Genomic DNA, 20,738 nt, shown 5'->3' with positions numbered 1-20,738 from the left:
TTACAGGGATGCTAAAGAGTTCTGAAAACAAAGAACTCACAATAAAGACTACTTCAATGGAAAACTCAACAAGCCAATCCTTCCAATAAACAAGAACTTTGAGGCCTATATTTTGTGCCTTTCAACTACTTCAACCTATTATTGGTAAGACAAGTGTGTGAGGGCTACTTGTCTAATTTGCCTTGCATAAATTACAATATTCAATACAGATGTGACAAAAAAATTCTTTATGCATTTTTTGAATTTATTTTAGCTATAAACTTAATTTATATATTTTTACATTGTTTATAATTAACCAGCACTTGGTAGAGAAGAACGTATATTGTATTGCATATATACTCTTCAATATGTCATGTCTACCTGCGTAGAAGAAAACAGAAATACCTCATGGCTCACTCTAATGCAGATGGGGTGCAGTCATTTCTGTTATAGTGGACTATTATCAGATAAATAACATTTATGAACTCCATTCCTAATTATATTCAACCCGGGTAAATTTTATGTACAACATACATATCAATAAAAGCTTATGCTAAGATTATTTAGAGAAAAAACAAATTACAAAGTTGTTATAAGCAGAAGACTACTAAGGTGCTTACAAAACATGCATAAAACTGAATTTGCAAAGGTCATAAATAGTTTTTACTTCATTTATAGATCAAAACCAAGTTCAATTCACATCACAAAGAATGATTAAAAATTACATATCCATATGAATATTTTAAGAAGTTCATCCACAGAAAACAGGGGCCCAAAACACTTTTTTCTTTGTAAAACAAGAGGTCTGGGAGCAACACTCCCTAGTGGGGTAGAGGAGCAGTGCCCCGCACAGGGATCTGGAGGCAGAGCCCCCACCGCCAAGCCCAAATTAAGCCCATCATGACCACACAAACATTCATGACAAATGCTCGAATGCTTAAAAAAATGATGTGAAAAATAAGGTTTTTGGGGGAGAGAAACGGTTTATGCAGCATCAGCTGAGTTTTTCTTCTGATTTTGCAAGTTTTTGGCAAGTCATTCTACCAATAACTCACCTACGATTTTTTAAGCAATCAACTCACAGGCCTCACTGGCCCACAAGTTTAGTGAATTTTTTGCGAGTTTTTCAACTATGATCAATAGCATAATCAAAAACAATCGAATGAGAACATAAACAGTGGTGCTAACCTTTGATAAAATGAAATCCCCAAGCCATCTGTTGCAATCCACATAGTTTGAATGAACTGCAGCAATAAAAACCTGAAAGCAAACAGCATCTTAACTGGTATAAAACCATTAATAAAGGAAAGCCTTCATGAGGGCAGCTTTGAAAGTTAAAGACCCACTTACAGGAAATTGCACATATTTTGTGGGGAATTTTGAAGGCAAATCGGTCCATGTAAATGACTTCTCAACATAGGTCCAAAACTCTATGCCAATTTGCAAGCCAAAATCATCATTAGTATTTTAAAAATTCAGCGTCAGCATTTTAAAATTTACAAAAAAAACTCTAAACAATCTCAAACATCATTGAAATATACAATGTTAAGCATTTTACAATTTACAAAAAAAAACTCTAAACAATCTCAAACATCATTGAAATATACAATGTTCACTAACCAATAATCTACATTGTTGAACTGAGTAAGAAATTGAGATATTGGCCCACAAATTTCAAAACAAAACCCTTATTGGTGAATATGTCAGTTTACAAACAAGAGTCCTCATAGATGTTACCAATCATAAACCATTGAGTATCATCAAAGAATCATTCTAAATTTTGGTATTGCAATATACATATAATCTTATAGATCTCTAAAAGGTGTTCTTGCCAATAAATCACTCTCTGTGCTACTTTAATTATAGTTTGTAAAAAGTCCTCCCCTATTTGTATGTTTTATGAGCATAACTAAATATGAAACCTATTCTCATGTTTGGATATCATATATATTAGTAATATCAACATGACATGTGTTGGTTTAATTAATTATTCATGTTGGATATTATTACACCTTCCTTAAGTTTACTTAGGTACATGCATATCATAGTAGTTTAGGTATGAGACACTTGGGTGTTTGTGCCACATTGGGATAGTGTGTGTAGGAGAATTTCCACCTTTTATGGTGTGATCTTGTTACTACTCTATCATATACACTTATTGTGGAGTGATAATTCCACCTTCGGTGGGTGATCCACCTCATGTGGAATATTTTATTGTTTCTCCTACCTACCACACCTATTTCCTACCTACCCTTGTTTCTTATTGAGCCACATGTCATGTTTGTGTGCTCACATATCCATATAGCCTTGCCTATATAAGCAGGCTCATATTCATTGTATGTAACAATTGATGATCCAGTTGATCAGTATTTTCTTCTTGATAGAATATAGTTTATTCCTATCAATATTTTGTCTCTCTCTTGTACTTTTCATTGAGCTCTTGATCTTGGCAAAATCTCACATGGTATCAAAGCCTAAAGGGCTTCTTTGATTAGTCATTTTGGAGGCTTCCACTTTCAGATTTGGGGATCTACATTTTCTGGGGGTGTCCTACAACGATTTGGACATCACGGTTGAGTCCGAAAGGCCATTTCCATGAATTTTGAGTATAAACTTGACCTACTTTGGTGAAAAGTGAATTTTGGGCTTTGAAGAAAAATTTTGCCCAATTTGAGCATAGGGTACGATTTTATTTTTTTATTTGTTTTTGAATTTCTCCGAAAATATTTTATAAATTATTACTGTATGCAGAATATATTTTTTATCGGGCTATTATGATAAAATAAAATAAATAAAAAATTATATTGTTATTTCGGGGGGTTTTACCCCCACCCGACCACCGTACATTGTTGCAGTTTTTTTTGCAAGGCGTACCACCACTCGGACCATGCTCATCCTCCGTTTGTGATCACCATTCGGCAGCTGTCCTTCTGGCCCCGACGACCGCCTATCCTCTCGGCCCATACCTCCACCGGCTCCCGCCGACGTGAAAGCTCCCTGCAACAGCTCCCGGCAACACCTGCAGCAGCTCCCGACTCTCGACGGCAACTGCTACCACCCTCTGACGTCGCTGCTTCAGTGATCTTCCCGTCGACGTGACTGACGCTCGGTCCTTCCGACCATAGCTCCCGGCTCTCAGCGGTTGCCCCGTCCACTAAGCCACTTCCGATGCCGCTGCTCCGGCCCAACCTCGTTGGCTTCGGCTTTCCCCAGCGGCAACCTTGTTCTCGAAGCGATGCTTTCCCCGACCGCTACCAACTCTCCAGCAGGCATTAAACCCAACGGGACCCGCGCCTACCACGTGGCAGGCGGCCACTGGCCCGCGGTCAACATTTCGTAAAAACACATGGTAGGACAAGCAGGCATCTGTACGCCAAGTCAGCAGTGCCACCTGTGCACCACGTGGCATTTTCCGTACGGCTTGTAGAAAGAGAGCGACGGTTTGATGACGGGCATACGGCGGTCAATTTTAAGCTCGCATTTTGCTAACGTCAACGCCATGTCAGCAGTATTTTGAAATTTTTTAACCCCCTCTCATTGAGCTTTTCAGTTTTGCAGTTCAAGTTTGGAAGGCCATATCTTGCTCATTTGTGCTCCTTTTTTGGTGCAATTTTTTTTGAAATGGGCTAGAATTTCGTGCTCTTCACAGTGGTGGGGGAATTTTTTGATTTCGATGGACGGATTTTTCAGTAATTGCATATCTTTATGACTGTACCTGTCTAATCCCCGATTTTGCAACTTTAGAGGCTTTGTTTGGGGTCATACAACCTCCTTTTCAAGTGCCGTTTTTTTTAAAGTGCATAATTTTTCGTCTACTTTCATAATCTGCCATTTGTTTGCAGTGATTTGAGTAGAAATTGTACTTTCAGTATTTAGTCATTTTTGGCCTATTTGGTACTTGTATTTCGCTTGGATCTCAGTTTAGATCACTAGCAATATTTGTTGAAGTCTCTTTTATCTCATTTTGAAAAGTTGTAAATTGAAATCAAAAGTCCACTTTGCCTTGTTTTGCAAGTGGCCCATTGTATACGCACTAAGTATAAAGTGTCAAATCATCATTTTGGGGGGGGTTTCTTGATTGAGTACTTTGGGGGGGTGTCTTGTGTGATTGTGCCTCTCTCTATCTTGTGTTTTTTTTTCATTTTGGTGCTATGGGTTCTCCTAAATTTCCACTTTTAACTCCTCATAATTATTCTTCATGGAAGATTAAGTCTTGGAGTAAACTAATGGAAAAAGGACTCATTCATTATGTAAATGGAACTATAACAACACCACCTGATCCTAAGGCTGATCTTAATGCTCAACTTGAATGGCTCACTAAGAATGCTATGGCACTTGGAACTTTGAGAAAGTATGTATCAGATGACCTCATTTTTCACATTAAGAAGTGTACAACAATTAAAGAGGCTTGGGATATTTTTGAGAAATTGTACGGTCAAGTTGATGAGATTAAGGGCTACAAGCTTGATAGTGAACTCACAACTTTGGATCCCAAGGATTTTGTTACAATCCAGGATTATGTCACAAAAGCAATTGAGCTAAGAGCAAAGCTAAAGGATTGTGGAATTGACAAAAAGGATGCTCAATTGGTTTATAACTTGTTGGACAAGCTTCCTTCAAAGTATGCAGTATTTGTATCTAGCTTTCACACCCATAGGTTAGCTCAAGGTTCCTCATACATTTCTCCCTCACTTGATGCATTCACGGAGATGTTGATACTTGAGCAATCTAAGTTGACCAAGATGGGGATTCTCAAATCTTCAAAGTCACAAGCTTTGGTGGCTAACAAAGGGAATCAAAGCAATCAAGGGAAAGGCAAGAATCAAAAGCAACCTAAGTCAAAACCACAACAAGATGGAGCACAATCATCCTCTCCACAACAAGGTGATTCACCATTCTCACCTAAGAGGAAATCATATAAGGACAATCTTTTTTGTGGATATTGCAAGAAGTCGGGACATGATGAACATCATTGTTACAAGAAGGATATTGATGAGTTGAAGAATCTTCTTGAGAAGAACAAAATCAACCTACCTTCTAGAATGTCTACATCGGCTTCTTCTTCTAAGGATAAAAGAAAAGATCACTCTTTTGGGACAGATAAAGGAAAGGGACAAGCTCTTTGTGCTACTACAAGTCATGATTCAGGGAGATGGCTTCTAGATTCAGGGGCTTCTCATCATATGGCATCTTCGCAGTCTATGTTTTATACATTTGAGCCTTGCCACATGCCGCAGATTTTGACGGGCAATCATACATACATGGATGTGATTGGGAAAGGATCTATTGCCATTGGGGATAACTCCTTCAGTGATGTGTTGTGTGTACCCCATTTGACAAACAATCTACTTTCCATCTATCAAATCACACATGGGGCAACTAGGAAAACTATGGAGTTCACACCTGATTCAGTTATCATTAGAGACTTGGAGACTAGAGCTATCATTGCGACTGGGGTGGTTGATCATGCATCTCGGTTGTACTATTTTTCACATTTTGGTCCTATTGATGAGATTGATTCTTCCTATGTTGATGATTCAGATTTTGAGGAGAACTTTGGGTACTTGAACTTGGGGATTCTCACATGTGACCCCGTTCTTGAGCCTTATATTTCATCTCCTCCTCTTGATATCACACCACCTATTGCACTTGATGATGCAACTAGTGCGACAGTTTTGCCTTCTTGTGATTCAGTGCAGCAGGATATTTCATGTCTTCAAGCTTCAGTTTCATGGGATGCCTACTTGACAGACATTGCAGGTTTGTTTGTAGAGTCCTACATTGCAGATTTGAGAGACATCATTGATGACATTCATCTTCTCTTTGATGAAGATGATCCTTCTTCGATTGTTGCGAGGGAACACTCTGACCCTCTTGTGCATTCTCTACATGATCATTCTTTAGAGGTTGACATGATTGTGGATATTTTTGTACAGCAGTTTGAGGAGGTCTCTTTATGTTTAGAGGAGACATGTGAGTCTTTCGGACTTGTTCTACATTCTTCTCCACTAGATCTTGGAGTGCCTTTTTCAGCAGTGTGGAGCAGTTTACCACCTTTGGAGGGGGTATCTTTCAGCATCGACATGGGGATACTTGAGCATTTTCAGAGATTACATTCATCATGGGTATTCTTCCCACATCTTCCCTTCATGATTGGGGAGACTTCATGGATACACCTTTGGTTTTGTTTCTTCCTAAGGGGAGGAACGTGGTTCGACGTTCGTGGAGCAGTTTCTTCATACATCATCGAGCTTCTATCATTGATGCAGATTCTACATTGAGGGGGGGCTTCCTAGCTTCTCTTCTTCTCTCATATGGGGGGGGGGGGGGGGGGACTTTTTCCTCACATGGGGTTTTGTTCCTCACATACTTCTATGAGAGTTCTTTGTATATGGTTTTCATCTCTCTTTTGGGGGAGGGTTTTTTCCCATTGGGTTTTTCTCTCTTTCCCCACTTTATGAGAGATTTCATTGCATTGGTTTGCATGCATTTGCATTTGTACATGGGTACCTGTTGACGCGTCTAAAGTCGCATCGCTGCAAACTCCATCCGGCCAACGTAGAATAGAATGTACTCGCTGAGTATCCTATCCTCTCTTGAGATAAGGAAATCCCTAATGTTGGTTTTTGTTTGATCAACAGGGACGACCTCAAGGTTTTGATTGTCAGGTCTTGACTGCGGGATTACTGAGTGGTCGATGTGATTTGCTGGGAGCACAAGGGGACTTACGATTTGCAACAAGCTAGTCTGTTGTGATTCTCAGACTACGAAATAAAATCAAAAGGGAAGGGATAGGAGATCTAAAACTAACAACACGGGTATGCGGGTAGACAGGTTCAACATAACCAATTCCTGCTTGGCCAGAATAGCTCACAACCTTGCAGGAACGGTGCAATCTTCTAGGGGACTTGGAAGATTTTCAGACTGCAAACGCACAGCTAAGCACCCAATTCTGGCACAGCTCAGACGGACACCTGCAATTGAACTAAGCACAATCGAAGGCTCGGGTTAACCATACAAAAGGATACACAATCAGTATATCCTCAATGGTATGAGCCTGAATCTATCAAATACTTGCACACCCAAAACAGAAAGATCTATCTAAAATGCTGAAAGAAACCATGCAAACGGGATGAAAACAAGACAATAAACACCAAATCAATGTTTATATATTGATTTCAGCTGCCTATTACAACAATTTCTGCGGCATCTCTATGCTACTACTAAGATCTAACCTATTCTACCTTCTAAAATCTAACTACAAAATTCTAACCAACTATCTGACTATCTAACAAAAATCTCTAACCATCTAACCCTTTACAAAAGAAAGGCCTCTGCCTTTTATAGAATTTACAATATTGAATCGAAGGCTAGGATGGACTGCATCCAAGGGTCCTGATTTGCCTTCCAGAAACTAGCAGCCTTAACCCATGCCCATTAAATTCTCACTCATCCATTCAACCACAATTTCAACTACCTGCCACTATTTGGCTTCAATTTGAGTCTATCCGGTAGCTGGACATAACTGTCCACAACTGACTTGTTTCCCCTTTCTTTCAAAATATCTAAGTGGGGCCTACAAGCAGTTTTACAATAAAACAATTTCAGCTTTTTAGAAATTGAGTTCCTGGAATTAAATCCAGTTGTGTGCTTTTTCTTGAGAAGGCATAAACTTGCAGCATTCAGAGTGTTCTTTGGTCTTTGGTCCCGGTGGCGCAGTTCCCAATGTTTGGTTGCTCTTGCGCTCCTACAACGCGTTCCCACATCTTTTTTCTTTTCCAGTCTTCAGCGCCTGGCCTTGATTGCGATCCTTCTTCGATTTGCGTTTCAGGTCTTTCTCCTGGTTCTCTAATGACGTCCTGCGACCTGCGAACGATCAATTTCATTTCAATAAATCAATTTGAAAAATTAATTAATTTAATTTAACAAATATTAAAATTTAACACATGGAGGGTCATTTGAAAATTTCCCAAGTTTTAACGCTTTTACTCCTTCCACGAATTTAGTTGTTCCTGGCAATTTTGAGCAAGAGGGGCGTTCGAAAAGTTTGTTTTTTTAAGTTCATACTTAGATGTTTTCGAAATTCGGCCTGAATGGCACTTCCGCAAACTTTAAGTTAATGCCTTACTATTTTATTTTCACATTTTCGGGGGGTTTGAGAGCAATTGCGAGGTTTTTAAAACTGACATTTTCACCCCTTTATGGTGAATTTCGGGATTTTGGGCACTTTTGCAAACTTCGGGATTTTGGAGTGTTTTGCCAATTTCAGACCTTTTAGGCCTTTTGCCAATTTCGGACCTTTTAGGCCTTTTGCCAATTTCGGACCTTTTAGCCAATTTGCAAACCTTTAAAAAAAAACTTTGCAAATTACCCATTACTGGCGAATTTTACAAGACTTGGTCTTATTTCTCCTGCACAGGCAAACAAAATTTAGGGGGGGTCCCCTGTCAACTGACGGGGTGTGTGTGCAATACGCACAACAGTACCTAACATGGCCTTGTAGCCGGGACCCATCTTGCATTGCTTAGTTGCATTGTAGACTTAAGTGCACTCCCCTAAGTTGCACTTAAGGGGGGGTGTTGGTGTAATTAATTATTCATGTTAAATATTATTACACCTTACTTAAGTTTACTTAGGTACATGCATATCATAGTAGTTTGGGTATGAGACACTTGGGTGTTTGTGCCACATTGGGATAGTGTGTGTAGGAGAATTTCCACCTTTTATGGTGTGATCTTGTTACTACTCTATCGTATCCACTTATTGTGGAGCGATAATTCCACCTTCGGTGGGTGATCCACCTAATGTGGAATATTTTATTGTTTCTCCTACCAACCACACCTATTTCCTACCTACCCTTGTTTCTTATTGAACCATATGTCATGTTTGTGTGCTCAAATATCCATATAGCCTTACCTATATAAGCAGGCTCATATTCATTGTATGTAACGATTGATGATCCAATTGATCAGTATTTTCTTCTTGATAGAATACAGTTTATTCCTATCAATATTTTGTCCCTCTTGTACTTTTCATTGAGTTCTTGATCTTGGCAAAATCTCATACCATGTCCTTGATGTATGTTGCATGAAGCCTTAGGGTATCTCACGGAAATTCTTGTTTAATATTGTTTGTTGACCAACCTTTTGACTATCTGACTTTCCATCACATTTCAATTAATTTCGATAATGAACTATTTTTTGGTTTATGTAATGAACAAGTGACATTAGTTATTTTAACACTAACACCCAATTGATTTTTTTTTTGGCGATGCATCGTTCTCTCTTGTTGCAAACTAGTTTGAGTATCATTTTGAGAAACATCTTAATCACAAATTTTTGGAATAAGATTCTTTAATTTTATAAATATATTTCTCTGAAGATCAAGTGATATTTATGACTCCCTAGCATCAAGTGTGCATTCCATGCTGATTGTCATGACATTCTGCTAAGTTTGAATTTGGTCTCAGGGACCTCCTCTTTCTAAATTTATTTCTGTACAAGACGTTAAATAACGTTTGATCCTCAAACATTTATGAAGCCAATATAACATAAACTAAACAGGAAAATTTATTCAGCTTGGAAACATATAATATAATTAATCTTTTCCTACAATGAACTTGAGGACATGGTCAAAGTTCAACTGCAAATTCTAAAATAGAATATATGAATACAAAAAGATGAACGAGAATGTAATTATTCTTCTCACTTTTGCAATTGAAGATAACATTATTCCAAATGCTCGAGGCATTGAATGTCTTTTCAAATCTGAGAAAAAGTATGTGTACAAAATATCCATTGAAATGTGCATTCTTTACTGTGAACAAAGTTGACTAACTTGAGGATATATGTGAAATGGTAAACATAATATGTCCAAAAGGTCACGGAATTAAGAAGTGATTTACAGGTGATTGATACACAATCTACTAATGACTTATTCATAACTGTGTTGAAAACTTCACTTATATAAAGTTATAACGTGAATAACTTTTCCAAATCTGTGTATAGCTTGAACTAAAGAACAATCTTTTTGTTAGGTTATATGATTGCTTGTAGAGGAAGAACAATGGTTAAGGGAAAAGATAAAATATTCATGATCAAGAATTTAAAAAAAGGCATTACAAAATGTAGCCATAGTCAGGATCAACGAAGCGGAAAAAGCTACTCACAAACTGGCAGAGAGAAATAAAAAAATGGCTATGGATGCCACAACCAGAAGGTAAGTTATTTTCGACACAATTTAGATTGGGAAATCTCAGAGAGGTCTTCAAGTTCAACTGACAACTTTTAGAGGAGTGGTTCATAATTGTTTGGGGTGAAAAGTGTATTCAGTCAGTGGAAGCAGACTTGACAGTATATAAAGCTGGTTTCATATTCCTTTCAAATTGTTTGGATGTCCTCCAATAGGAGGAAATGGTCTTGGAATTCCATAAAAAATACATCCTAGATAAGATCATTTCTGTCGAAAATCTCAAAACAGCTTTAGGTAATTTCATCCCCCTCTTGGGTATGAGTCTGGTAGCTGGTATTTATCCTGTTAAACTTGTCAGATCATCTCTGGCTATTACGAGTCTCTTCAATAATTTGCATTCAAGCATTGGCACAGACTATCTCGAGGCCTATCAAAATTCTCTCGTATCTCATGAAGATGAAATTGAAGATAAGGGCCTATACGATTCGAATGAGTTGTATAAAGCTCTTAAGATTCTCTTTAAGTATTACGACCCTACCCCTGTTGAATTAGATTTAAAATAGTCTAATGTTACTCTGGTATGTGATGAGGATTTCAGTGACATTGAAAGTAAGGTGATGGTCAGTGAGGAGGGAAGTAACTCGCCCTCCATGTCTCTGGAAGATTAGATGTGTTTGGGGAAGTAGTGAGGGTTTTTGATATTTTTGTCCCCTCTTTTTGGCTAGCTAATGATGTTCTACATAGGGTTTTTGGCGGTTCATCCTCCCCTATTTTGTTTCTCTTGGTTTTTGAGGTTCTTTGTGTGAAAACTCTTTTCTTTTTCTGGACGTGGCTAGCCTGGTTCTCCTGAAGACGACATTATAAGAATTGCAAGTTGTGAAAAGTCTTTGTTATTCAAAGCAGGATGTGTTTTTGGAACATTGTTGGTTGGATATGTGGCTGTGTTGAACCATTGCAGTTGCAGGTCACTTTGGAGTCTGCAAAGAATGTGAGAATGCCTACAAATTTTTCAGAGATTTCATCATTTGTCTATTTTGACATGACCCTGAAGGTTGTACCCTGTGTCAGTAACATATGTTCATGGCAGAGTGGGTTGCCCTGTTCTGCTCTGCTTCTAATTGACAGCAAGGTTGTGGTTGTTTCCATATACAAAAGGAGGTCTTTTGTATGAAGTTGGCTATATATGGTTTTGAACAGCTTGAAGATCATCTTCCCGTTTAGTTACATATGTGCACAACAGAGTGGGTAATATAGGGCTCATGATAGTTCTATGTTTTGGCCTCTTTGTGAAGATGGAGATGAATATGAGGACACAAGCAGAAAATATCTCCGCTGTTCTCGAGAGCTCATGGCAGTTTTGACTTGGTTGGTCCCAGTTGTGGACTTAGAAGCTGATATTTTGGTAATGGGTCACTTTGTATAATGCATCATCTAAATATGGGTCTGTTGCACATAATGTAGATAGATTACATATATGTATAAGTTCTTTTGGACTATGCCCCTATTTTTGGTTTGGGCATTCATGTTCATCATCAGGATGAAATCTGTTCAACTTCAGACATTTTGTTATGGGCTTGGACACTATAATGAAGATCTGTAATGTACTATTACTTTATATATTTTAATATATGGAGTTCACCTCTTTGCCTTAAAAAAACATTGTAACTATTACACTAAAAAAATATTAAGACTAAGGTGCCATCAGCCGTATAATTAATTCCTACGTCATTTATTGTTCCAACATTCTTGTCAAGGTGTCTCTAGGCACCATGGGTGCTGTTGATGCAATATTTTTCCACCTATAGTTTGTAAATGCATTCATAAGGGATGAAGGGGTTTATTGACAGCAAAAATTAATTGTTTGTGATTACTATTATTTAACTCCTCGAGTGGGAGCACTTGGAAAGTAGTGTTCATTGGTGTTCAAGAAGGTGACTGTTGGTTTTGGAGGAAAAGTCATTTTGGGCACAAAGCTTGATGAACCTTCTGTTTCCAAGGAACAATCCAAGGGATAAGGTATTTGGTTTATGCAAAAGGGCTTGAATGCACCCATTGTTGTGGGAAACTATCTGATGGTTTCCCTCCTCTAACAACTCCATTAATTGGAGCCTTGGAATAAAGGATTCATGAATTTCCACAAGTTCACGAGGGTTGTCAAGTTGAAGACAAAGGAAGGAGAAAGGAAATTTGTTGTATTGTAATCTTGATTTGGAAGATAATACATACTTGGCCTTTGTTTTTGGTGGAACATTTACCTGCAAGGGCTTCTCCATGTTAATTCTATGTTATGATGTGTTCTTGTGTTTTGCTAATTTCTTATGTTGCTGATTTGTTTCATTAACCTCCTTATGGTGTTCTCCAATTAAGGTTGAATGTGTTTTCATGAAAGAACTTAATTTCAGATTTGTAAAACTAATTTTCAGATTTCTGTCTAGTAGTTGTTTGCTTTTCTTATTCCCATTTTACAAAAAACGTGTTGAAATGCACTTTTTGTGGAAACAAAAACATGAGATAGAAAACGAGGCAGAAGTAATAGATATAAAAGAGGAAACAACAGTGTACATGCAAGATATCACCGAAAAAGTTATACAGAAAAAAAAAATGAAATAAATAGAACAAACTAATAAAATATATTTCCTAGTTGCACAAAAAAAATTGAGGCATCTTGATCAATTTTGTATTCCAGAGCAACAAAGCATGTGACTTGTAGGAAGGAAGTATTCTCCAAACTTACCAGTCGTAAAGATCAGAGAATAGCCTTTAAAAATCTGAAGGTAAATATAAATGCAATGAAGACTTACAGTTAGTCAGATAAGATATTCAAAACAATTGCTTTCAGTTAGATTGCAGATGAACATTCTTTTATTGTTTTTAATAGAAAGAATGGACCATTTATATTGAAATATTTGGTCATGGTAACTTGTCAGTATAGTGAAGTGATTATTTGAATGAAATGAGATTAAAAGGCTGCATACAGAAGATAGATATGATTGTAAACTCCTGACTCCTCATAATGATGGAAGTCATAGGATGCTCATCTTCGATAAATTTGATGCTATCCTTTCTCCATCTTGGTTTATTGGATTTCATTAATAACTTAGATGTTCTAGAGAATAGTACTGTAGCAATCAAGAATATCTCTCCTGTATTTTGTCACAATATACAAATAGACAAGTAAGATGGTCTATAGCAAGTAAGATGTAAGTTTGTAGTGATTCAAGAAAAACCCTAGTCTTCATTCAAAAAACTTTGGTCTTGGCCACCCAACAATGATCTAGAGTTTAGTTGCATCTATCATTGTCTTATTGCCTCTAACCACAAAACTTAAACTTGCTACTTCCAACCACAAATCTTAAATTTGTAAAATCCCCAAATAGGGATGATAGAGAAACAACAACAAATTTTGATAGTGATTATCAGAGTTGTTGAGTTCAGTCTCATCCAATTGATACAACAGAAATATGGTGGAGCATTCTACAAGCTCATTTGGGATCTTGGTATTGGACCATGGTGTACAGGTGTGAATTGTTGGGGGACAAGCAATTTCAAGGAGGGCAGACTATAATGTCCCCTTCTTAAGCATTAGCACTATTTGTATGATTAGCCTATTAACCTTGGTTCCCGTAGGCTAACATGGTGATTAGGGGACCCTTTTGAGGGTGTTCTATGGCTCTTCAGCTGACCTTTTGGTGCTTATTTCAATTTCTTCAGTCCAGTGTCCCAATTTATTTGTGGTATGCCTTCTTGAGATCATTCGGGGCTCTTTGATACACACTTAATAGATTTAGTAAGTCACTTGGACATTTGGATCATACTTACTATTTGTAGTAAGTGACATGATGATCAATGGGCATCATGGCTATATCTGAAAAGTTGGCAAGATTAGTCTCATGAATTGTTATTGGCATTAATTGAAGTTTAATGATTTAATTTAATTTATTAAAGTCCTATCAAACATTGACTCTAATATTATTAATTATATTAAATAACTTTACAGGAAAGGGGTTATAAGGGATAAAAAGAGTTAAATATATTAATCTCATAAAGTGATTAATTAAAAGCCATAAAGGGAGCGCCAACTATGGAGTTTTAAAGTTGAACAAATCTTGTAATTTTTAAAGTTTTGAAGAATTTTTTCAATATTTTTTAGATTTTATTTCAAAAAAAAAAAAAATTAAAGCAATATTTAAATATTTTTTTAAACCTTTTATAAGTAATATAGGATTCATAATGCCCTTCTTTTGTTTATTTAAGCAAACACAATGTAGAGTTCTAAATTTGTGAATTTTTATTGTTATTCATGCAAAATAGCTAATAGTTCTAGTTTAGTTGGGCCACATGTAAAGTGCTCATTTAAATTTGTAGCTTTAATGACATGCAACCATTATTGAGTAACTCGTTGATGGTGGTGCTTATTGTTGGCATTGTTGCTAGTGTGGGAAAGAGTAAGAATTCGTATAGTTGAGTGAAATCTCACCCATACACTATTATCGACTCAAGAATAAAAGTTTGTCCAAGGTTGAATAAACAAGAGTTGCAAAAAACCAAATGATGGGATACATCAAAGAATAAAAGGACGTCGGCATGGTAAGTAACAAATCAAAGCAGAGAGTACATCCTCTTTCAAAGAAAGGATTGCAAAAACAAGTACATCCTCTTTTCAAGAAAGGATCGTAAAAACCTCCTAGTGGAAATGAGTATAAGAATTCGTATAGTTGAGTGAAATCTCACCTATACACTATTATCGACTCATTGTCCAAGGCTGAATAAAAAGGAGTTACAAAACCAAATGATGAGATACATCAAAGAATAAAAGGACGTCGGCATGGTAAGTAACAAATCAAAGGAGAGAGTACATGTTCTTTCAAAGAAAGGATTGCAAAAACAAGTACATCCTCTTTCCAAAAAAGGATCGTAAAAACCTCCTAGTGGGAATGAGTATAAGAATTCGTATAGTTGAGTGAAATCTCACCTATGCACTATTATCGACTCAAGAATAATAGTTTGTCCAATAAACAGGAGTTGCAAAAAACCAAATGATGAGATACATCAAAGAATAAAAGGACATCGGTGTGGTAAGTAACAAATCAAAGGAGAGAGTACATCCTCTTTCAAAGAAAGGATTACAAAAACAAGTACATCCTCTTTCCAAGAAAGGATTGTAAGAACCTCCTAGTTGTCTAACACAACCAGCTAGCCCACATCATTTCATGCCACCATCATCTTCCTAATAAGAGAATAAACCCTTTCTTTCTCATTAAAAAGGCCTTCAAGAATGAGGAAAGGAAGGTCACATATGAAAGCATTGCTAATTGCATTGGCTTCCTCTCAACCTTGTTAGATCACCATATTGGCAAGATATGTTGATAGCAATGGTGAAAGCACCTATTGATTACATTAGCCCTAGATATGAATAGGTGACCACCACCTTATTGACCAAGAAAAAGATTATGTAGACGCATTATTGAGAGCAATCAACAATACATGGCCCTAAATAGGAGTGTCCATTTCTGATGGATGGAAGGATTGCAAAAACAAACCACTAGTGAATGCCATCATAATGTTCCCTAAATGGGCAATGTTATTGAAGGCAGTTGAATGTAAGGGTAAGTGAAGGATGCAACTTTCATTGCCAATTTCCTCATACAATGCATTAAGACAGTAGAGCCTAAAAACAATGTCCAAGTCATAACAAACCATGCTAAAACTTGCAAGGTAGCTAGTTCAATGGTGGAGGATATATATGAGCATATTTTTCAAACACCATGTGTCGTCTACTCTTTCAACTTGATATTGCAAAATCTTGGCACAACGATCGAGTGGGTCAAAGAAATCTAAATGTAGGCTGAGGAGATTCAAATGTTTGTGACGAATCATCATGTGTCACAAGCCATCTCCATGACCTCCTCCAACTTGGTGATGTGTCATCTACTTTCAAATTTATAATTTGTTCTACCTTTTGCACCATGTTAAGTTGTGGAGACTCGATTCGCATTACATGCATTTGTTTTAAGACGACTTGTGAATGTGCGAGAAGCATTTAGGCCATGGTCATCAACATTGTTTGAAGCGTATGGAGACAATCACATATGGAGAGAGCCCAAAATGTCAAAGCATTATTGATCCTAGATGATGAGTGGTGAAATCATGTGGAATATGTTTTAAGTTTCACTAAGTCCATTATGAATATTATCAGATATGTTGATACAAATCAACCATGTTTAGGTGAAATTTATGATTGCATGGACTCCATGGTTGAAAAATAAAGACCATAATAAAAGCCAAAGAGGATAACTACATAGATGCATTTCTCAAATGTGTGCAAAATATTATTGTTGATTATTGGAACAAAATGACCACACCGTTGCATCTCCTAACATTTGGTTTGCCACCAAAGTATTATAACAAAGAGATACTTTCGTTGCTAAGGAGGATGACAACATAAAGATAAAGAGGATGCTATTGGGTACAACACTGCATTCAAAAGAATATTACTAGATGTAGATATATAGAATATTGTCTTGAAGTGAGCTTGGCCACTTCATATCTTCAAAGAATGATGACGTTTGCGCTCTTCGAGATAAGTACAAAAAAGGTGTTCGTGAAAGGTGATACCTACATGGCCAAGGCTCTATTTACCTACAACCTATTGCAATAAAAATTTTATGTCAAGTATGCATCTTTTTATTTTTTAACTTTTGCATTTTTCTTTTGCTACTATATATTATAATTTATTTTTTATCACTATAAATGTATGCAAATTCAACAAATTGCAAGTTCTTCTTCAACTGAGTGAAAGTAGAATATGTACTCCTTCATCCACTCAATTAAACACAACTGATTGGGTGCAAAACAAGACAAGGATTTGGTCTTTGTGCACTCCAACTTGCATTTCTTGTCACATAAGAAATCTGATTTTAGAAAGGGAATGACAAAGAATTGGCTTCTAAGTCATAAGTTTGCCAACTTAGATGCTATTGTTGCACAACTTACCAAAGTCTCTATTAATGAGGCATCTTCTATTTATGACATGGCCAGTGGAAGTGGCATTGTGGTTTAAATGAAATTGAACCAAATGCTGACTTTTATGTTCTCAATACAAAGCAATACAAAGATTATTGAATATTGATTTTAGTTTCCATCTTTTATTGAAATTTGACAAATCACTAAATTATGAATTGATGAGTATTTCTTTATTGCAAATTATGGCATATTTAAATATTTGTTTATTGACTGACTTGCTTTTTTGAAGCTATATGTTTATAGTAATCAGACGTTCAAGATAACTACTATTATATGCAGACGCTTAAGATAACTCCTATGATATGCAATACCTTTTTTAGTGGCTTTCACATATTTATATCATCGACTTTAGGACGTAGAAAGGATGCAATTTTATGCTATAGGGTTTATTAGTGAAGTATCTATCTCAGCACAAGTATACACACATAGATGCAGGTGTGTTCATATAATGCAAGGCAGAAATATTAACACATATGCATTCAAGTGGCTATAGGTACGATGTTGTAGATACTTCTGTTAATATTTCACCTTCATGCATCTGGGATCATGTGGATGGGGTACATTGGGTTCCTTCCCCTCGTTTTGCTCTCCCTGAGCGGCTCACCTTTAACCCCATCGATTTTTTGACCACGGCTGTAATGGCCCTGGTTCGTTTTATATTTTCATTTTTGTAGAATGCAGTTTTGCAAGACAACCTTATTCTAGGAACTTTAAGGGCACCGGTCTCTGAGAATTAGATGGAGCCAATGCAAGCGACTTCCTTCCTTCCATAGTATAATGTGGTTATATGGTTATCCTAACTTTGAGTGTGTAGGAAAGCATTGCTCAAGGTTTGCAAAATTCAGAATCCAGCTCGTTCATCCCCAGCTCGGTCAGCATTCGAATAAATCCTTGGTCTCTCTGCTCGTTCCTTACCACCTGAAGGATTCACCTACAATTCAGATCCTTGATGTAGAAGTCATGTTTAAATTGTCGACAGCAAGATGTATTGTTCAAATTATTATTGTAATCCCTTAAGAAGTCAGATTTCTGGCTACCAAGGACATGTAAATTATTCCAGGATTTTTCCTTGGGCAAGACCGGGGGTTTTCTTCATTCGGTTCTTTCCTACCGGTGCCCACACCGAACCGAATTTGTACAATATTGTAATTATTTTCTTCAAAATTAATAAAGTTTACGGCCTCGGCCCATTATCGATCAAAAAAAAACAAATTATTTGTTTATTGACAATTATAAGTGTTACTATTGTTATAATTTTAATAAATAAACAAACCTATACCATTTAAAATAATAAAACTGTATATCAAGTCAATTGTGGCTCTAATACGGAATACCAAATGTTGAAACAAAGTGTAGCTATACAATAAGACATGTTGCTCTTAATGCAGCCAAATTCAATAACAATGATAAATCATAAGAGGAAATGGAAATCAACCGCAAAGTAGATGCCAACCATAACACAAAGATTTACATGGGGAAACCCTTTCAAGAAAAAAATTCACACCAAAGAGACCCGAGCTTGTATAAATAATAAAGTTACAATACATCAGCTTATCCCTCTAAACATTGACTACATAACATAGCTCAAATACCCTGCAAAACTATCTAATGATACTACCATCTCAAAGCACAAATATACACGAGAGATGAATATAAGATACCATGATTGGTATTCCAAAACAAGTGGCCAATAGCACACACCCAAAACTAAGCATCCAATTTTTGATGGGATATCTCACACCTCACCAAAATAGTCAACATAACCCAAATAGTAACTCACCCTTCTTACACACATTACATCCACTTCCTATGTCATAACCATCATAGATTCTATCATAATGATTGAATTGGTCAAGATCCCAATCCTAGGTGTTCCATGAGAAGATTGACCAAATCTGTTATAAGCTCCAATAGTAGAAAATGCTCATACGCCTTCTTATGCATTGTGATCCTTACCCACTTTTGTTTCTCTACAAAAGTAACTCTTGACTAAATCCCACTACAATTACATGTGAAAGGATAAATAATTTAACTACCACATATAGGGGTGTCCAAGTCTACTTTTCCCATGTCCCTTGGAGACGCAACAATAATTTATCAACAATACTAAATAAAACTATTATAGTGTGTCTACGATTTGCAAGGTGAATGGCACCTAATCCCAACATCTAAGAATAAAAATGTTGTAGGAACCCCTTTTACATGTCATTCAACTATTGTCAATAAATATGGAAAGACCCATTCAAACCCTCTAAAACCTTATTTCAAATACATCACCATTTTGGACAAAGAAAATTCTAAAAAATTCAAGGGAGAGTAGACATAAGTTCTATCATAAATCTCAAATCGATTTCCACTGGACTTATGGTAAGGTTGGGCACCATTTATTAAGCCTTTCTAGACATGGGGTTAGGATTTGTGAAAAAATAATTTTAGAAGAGATGGCTAAAATGGCTATGTTTTGGGGGCAGAGTGGGGGAAAAGCTAGATATGTACCTCTATCATTTATGCCAAAGTATTTAAAATTGTTATCTACAACTAGTAGAGATTGTTAGTTTTCGTGATCAGATTAACAATAATGAGCAGGAAATAATAATGCAGAGTGAATCAAAGCACACAAATAGAAAGGGCACACAACACAAGTCTACCATGGGAAAACCTCCCTCTTGGAGAAAAACCCAGCAACAACAGATCCTCAGATCTGATTATTCATTATGAATAAAATTGCAGTCTTACAACACTTATCTCCAACTGAATACATGTGCAGATATCTTCAGCTTCAAAAGACCTTTTTGTAATCAGCATAACCGTGCCTTCTTCAGCATGAACAATAGACTTAAGTTCGCATCAATCAGAGCAGAGTCGCATCCATAGATCAAGTATCTTCACACCAAAGGAGAGCAGATATATTTCGCACTGTTATTGCAGATCTGACTCACGTATATGATAATTGTATCAAGATGCATTCTATGTAGCTTTTATATATGAGGATTGGTGCCTTATTGGGTTGGTCCAATAAGGCACCTTTTGGCGCTAAAGTCTTTGTACTTTTCCCACGTTATATGTGCAAGATAGGGTCGGCCCTATATCTCACTCCATGATTTATTTAGGTTCAGCCCTATCCCGGGCACTAAGGTAGATGCTACAATCTCACACGTTTGACCTTGCTTGGCGTGTGGAAGAGAAAGGGCCCAGCCCGATCCTAATTTGTGCACATAGATAGGGCCCAGCCCCATGTGCCCTTTTACATAAGTACATTAGATGGAGATAGGGCCCAGCCCTATTTACACGCCTCCTTAATGAAGAAGGGCCCAGTCCTATAAGGATTCGGATGATGCCTTAAGGCAATCCGAATCCTTTTTATTTTCCTATCCTAGTTACACAAAAAAACAACACTCCTTAACTAGGGAGGAAAATAAATAGATAGCCAAATTCTCATGGACAAACCCATGGCATGAACATTTACAAGGTTTAGGATTAGGGCCCAGCCCTAATAGTACAATCAATATACAATTTGTGATTTGCTCACGCAATTACATTACAAT

The 20,738-nt window shown here is 36.9% G+C and overlaps 1 protein-coding gene across 1 annotated transcript in view; it reads right to left on the bottom strand.

The window, feature by feature from the left end:
* The window catches only part of LOC131050578 (polycomb group protein FIE1), a 121,334-nt gene that overhangs the window by 63,186 nt on the left and 37,410 nt on the right, over positions 1–20,738 (bottom strand). The window contains exons 7-8 of the mRNA XM_057984774.2: positions 1,330–1,409; positions 1,168–1,239 (exon numbers count right to left, since the gene is read on the bottom strand). Of these exons, the coding sequence (XP_057840757.2) occupies positions 1,168–1,239; positions 1,330–1,409 (152 nt within the window). The remainder of the gene's footprint in view (positions 1–1,167; positions 1,240–1,329; positions 1,410–20,738) is intronic.

The sequence above is a fragment of the Cryptomeria japonica genome, chromosome 4, assembly GCF_030272615.1.
Source record: "Cryptomeria japonica chromosome 4, Sugi_1.0, whole genome shotgun sequence".
Taxonomy (NCBI): Eukaryota; Viridiplantae; Streptophyta; class Pinopsida; order Cupressales; family Cupressaceae; genus Cryptomeria; species Cryptomeria japonica.
This window is presented reverse-complemented; position numbering and strand designations above follow the sequence as displayed.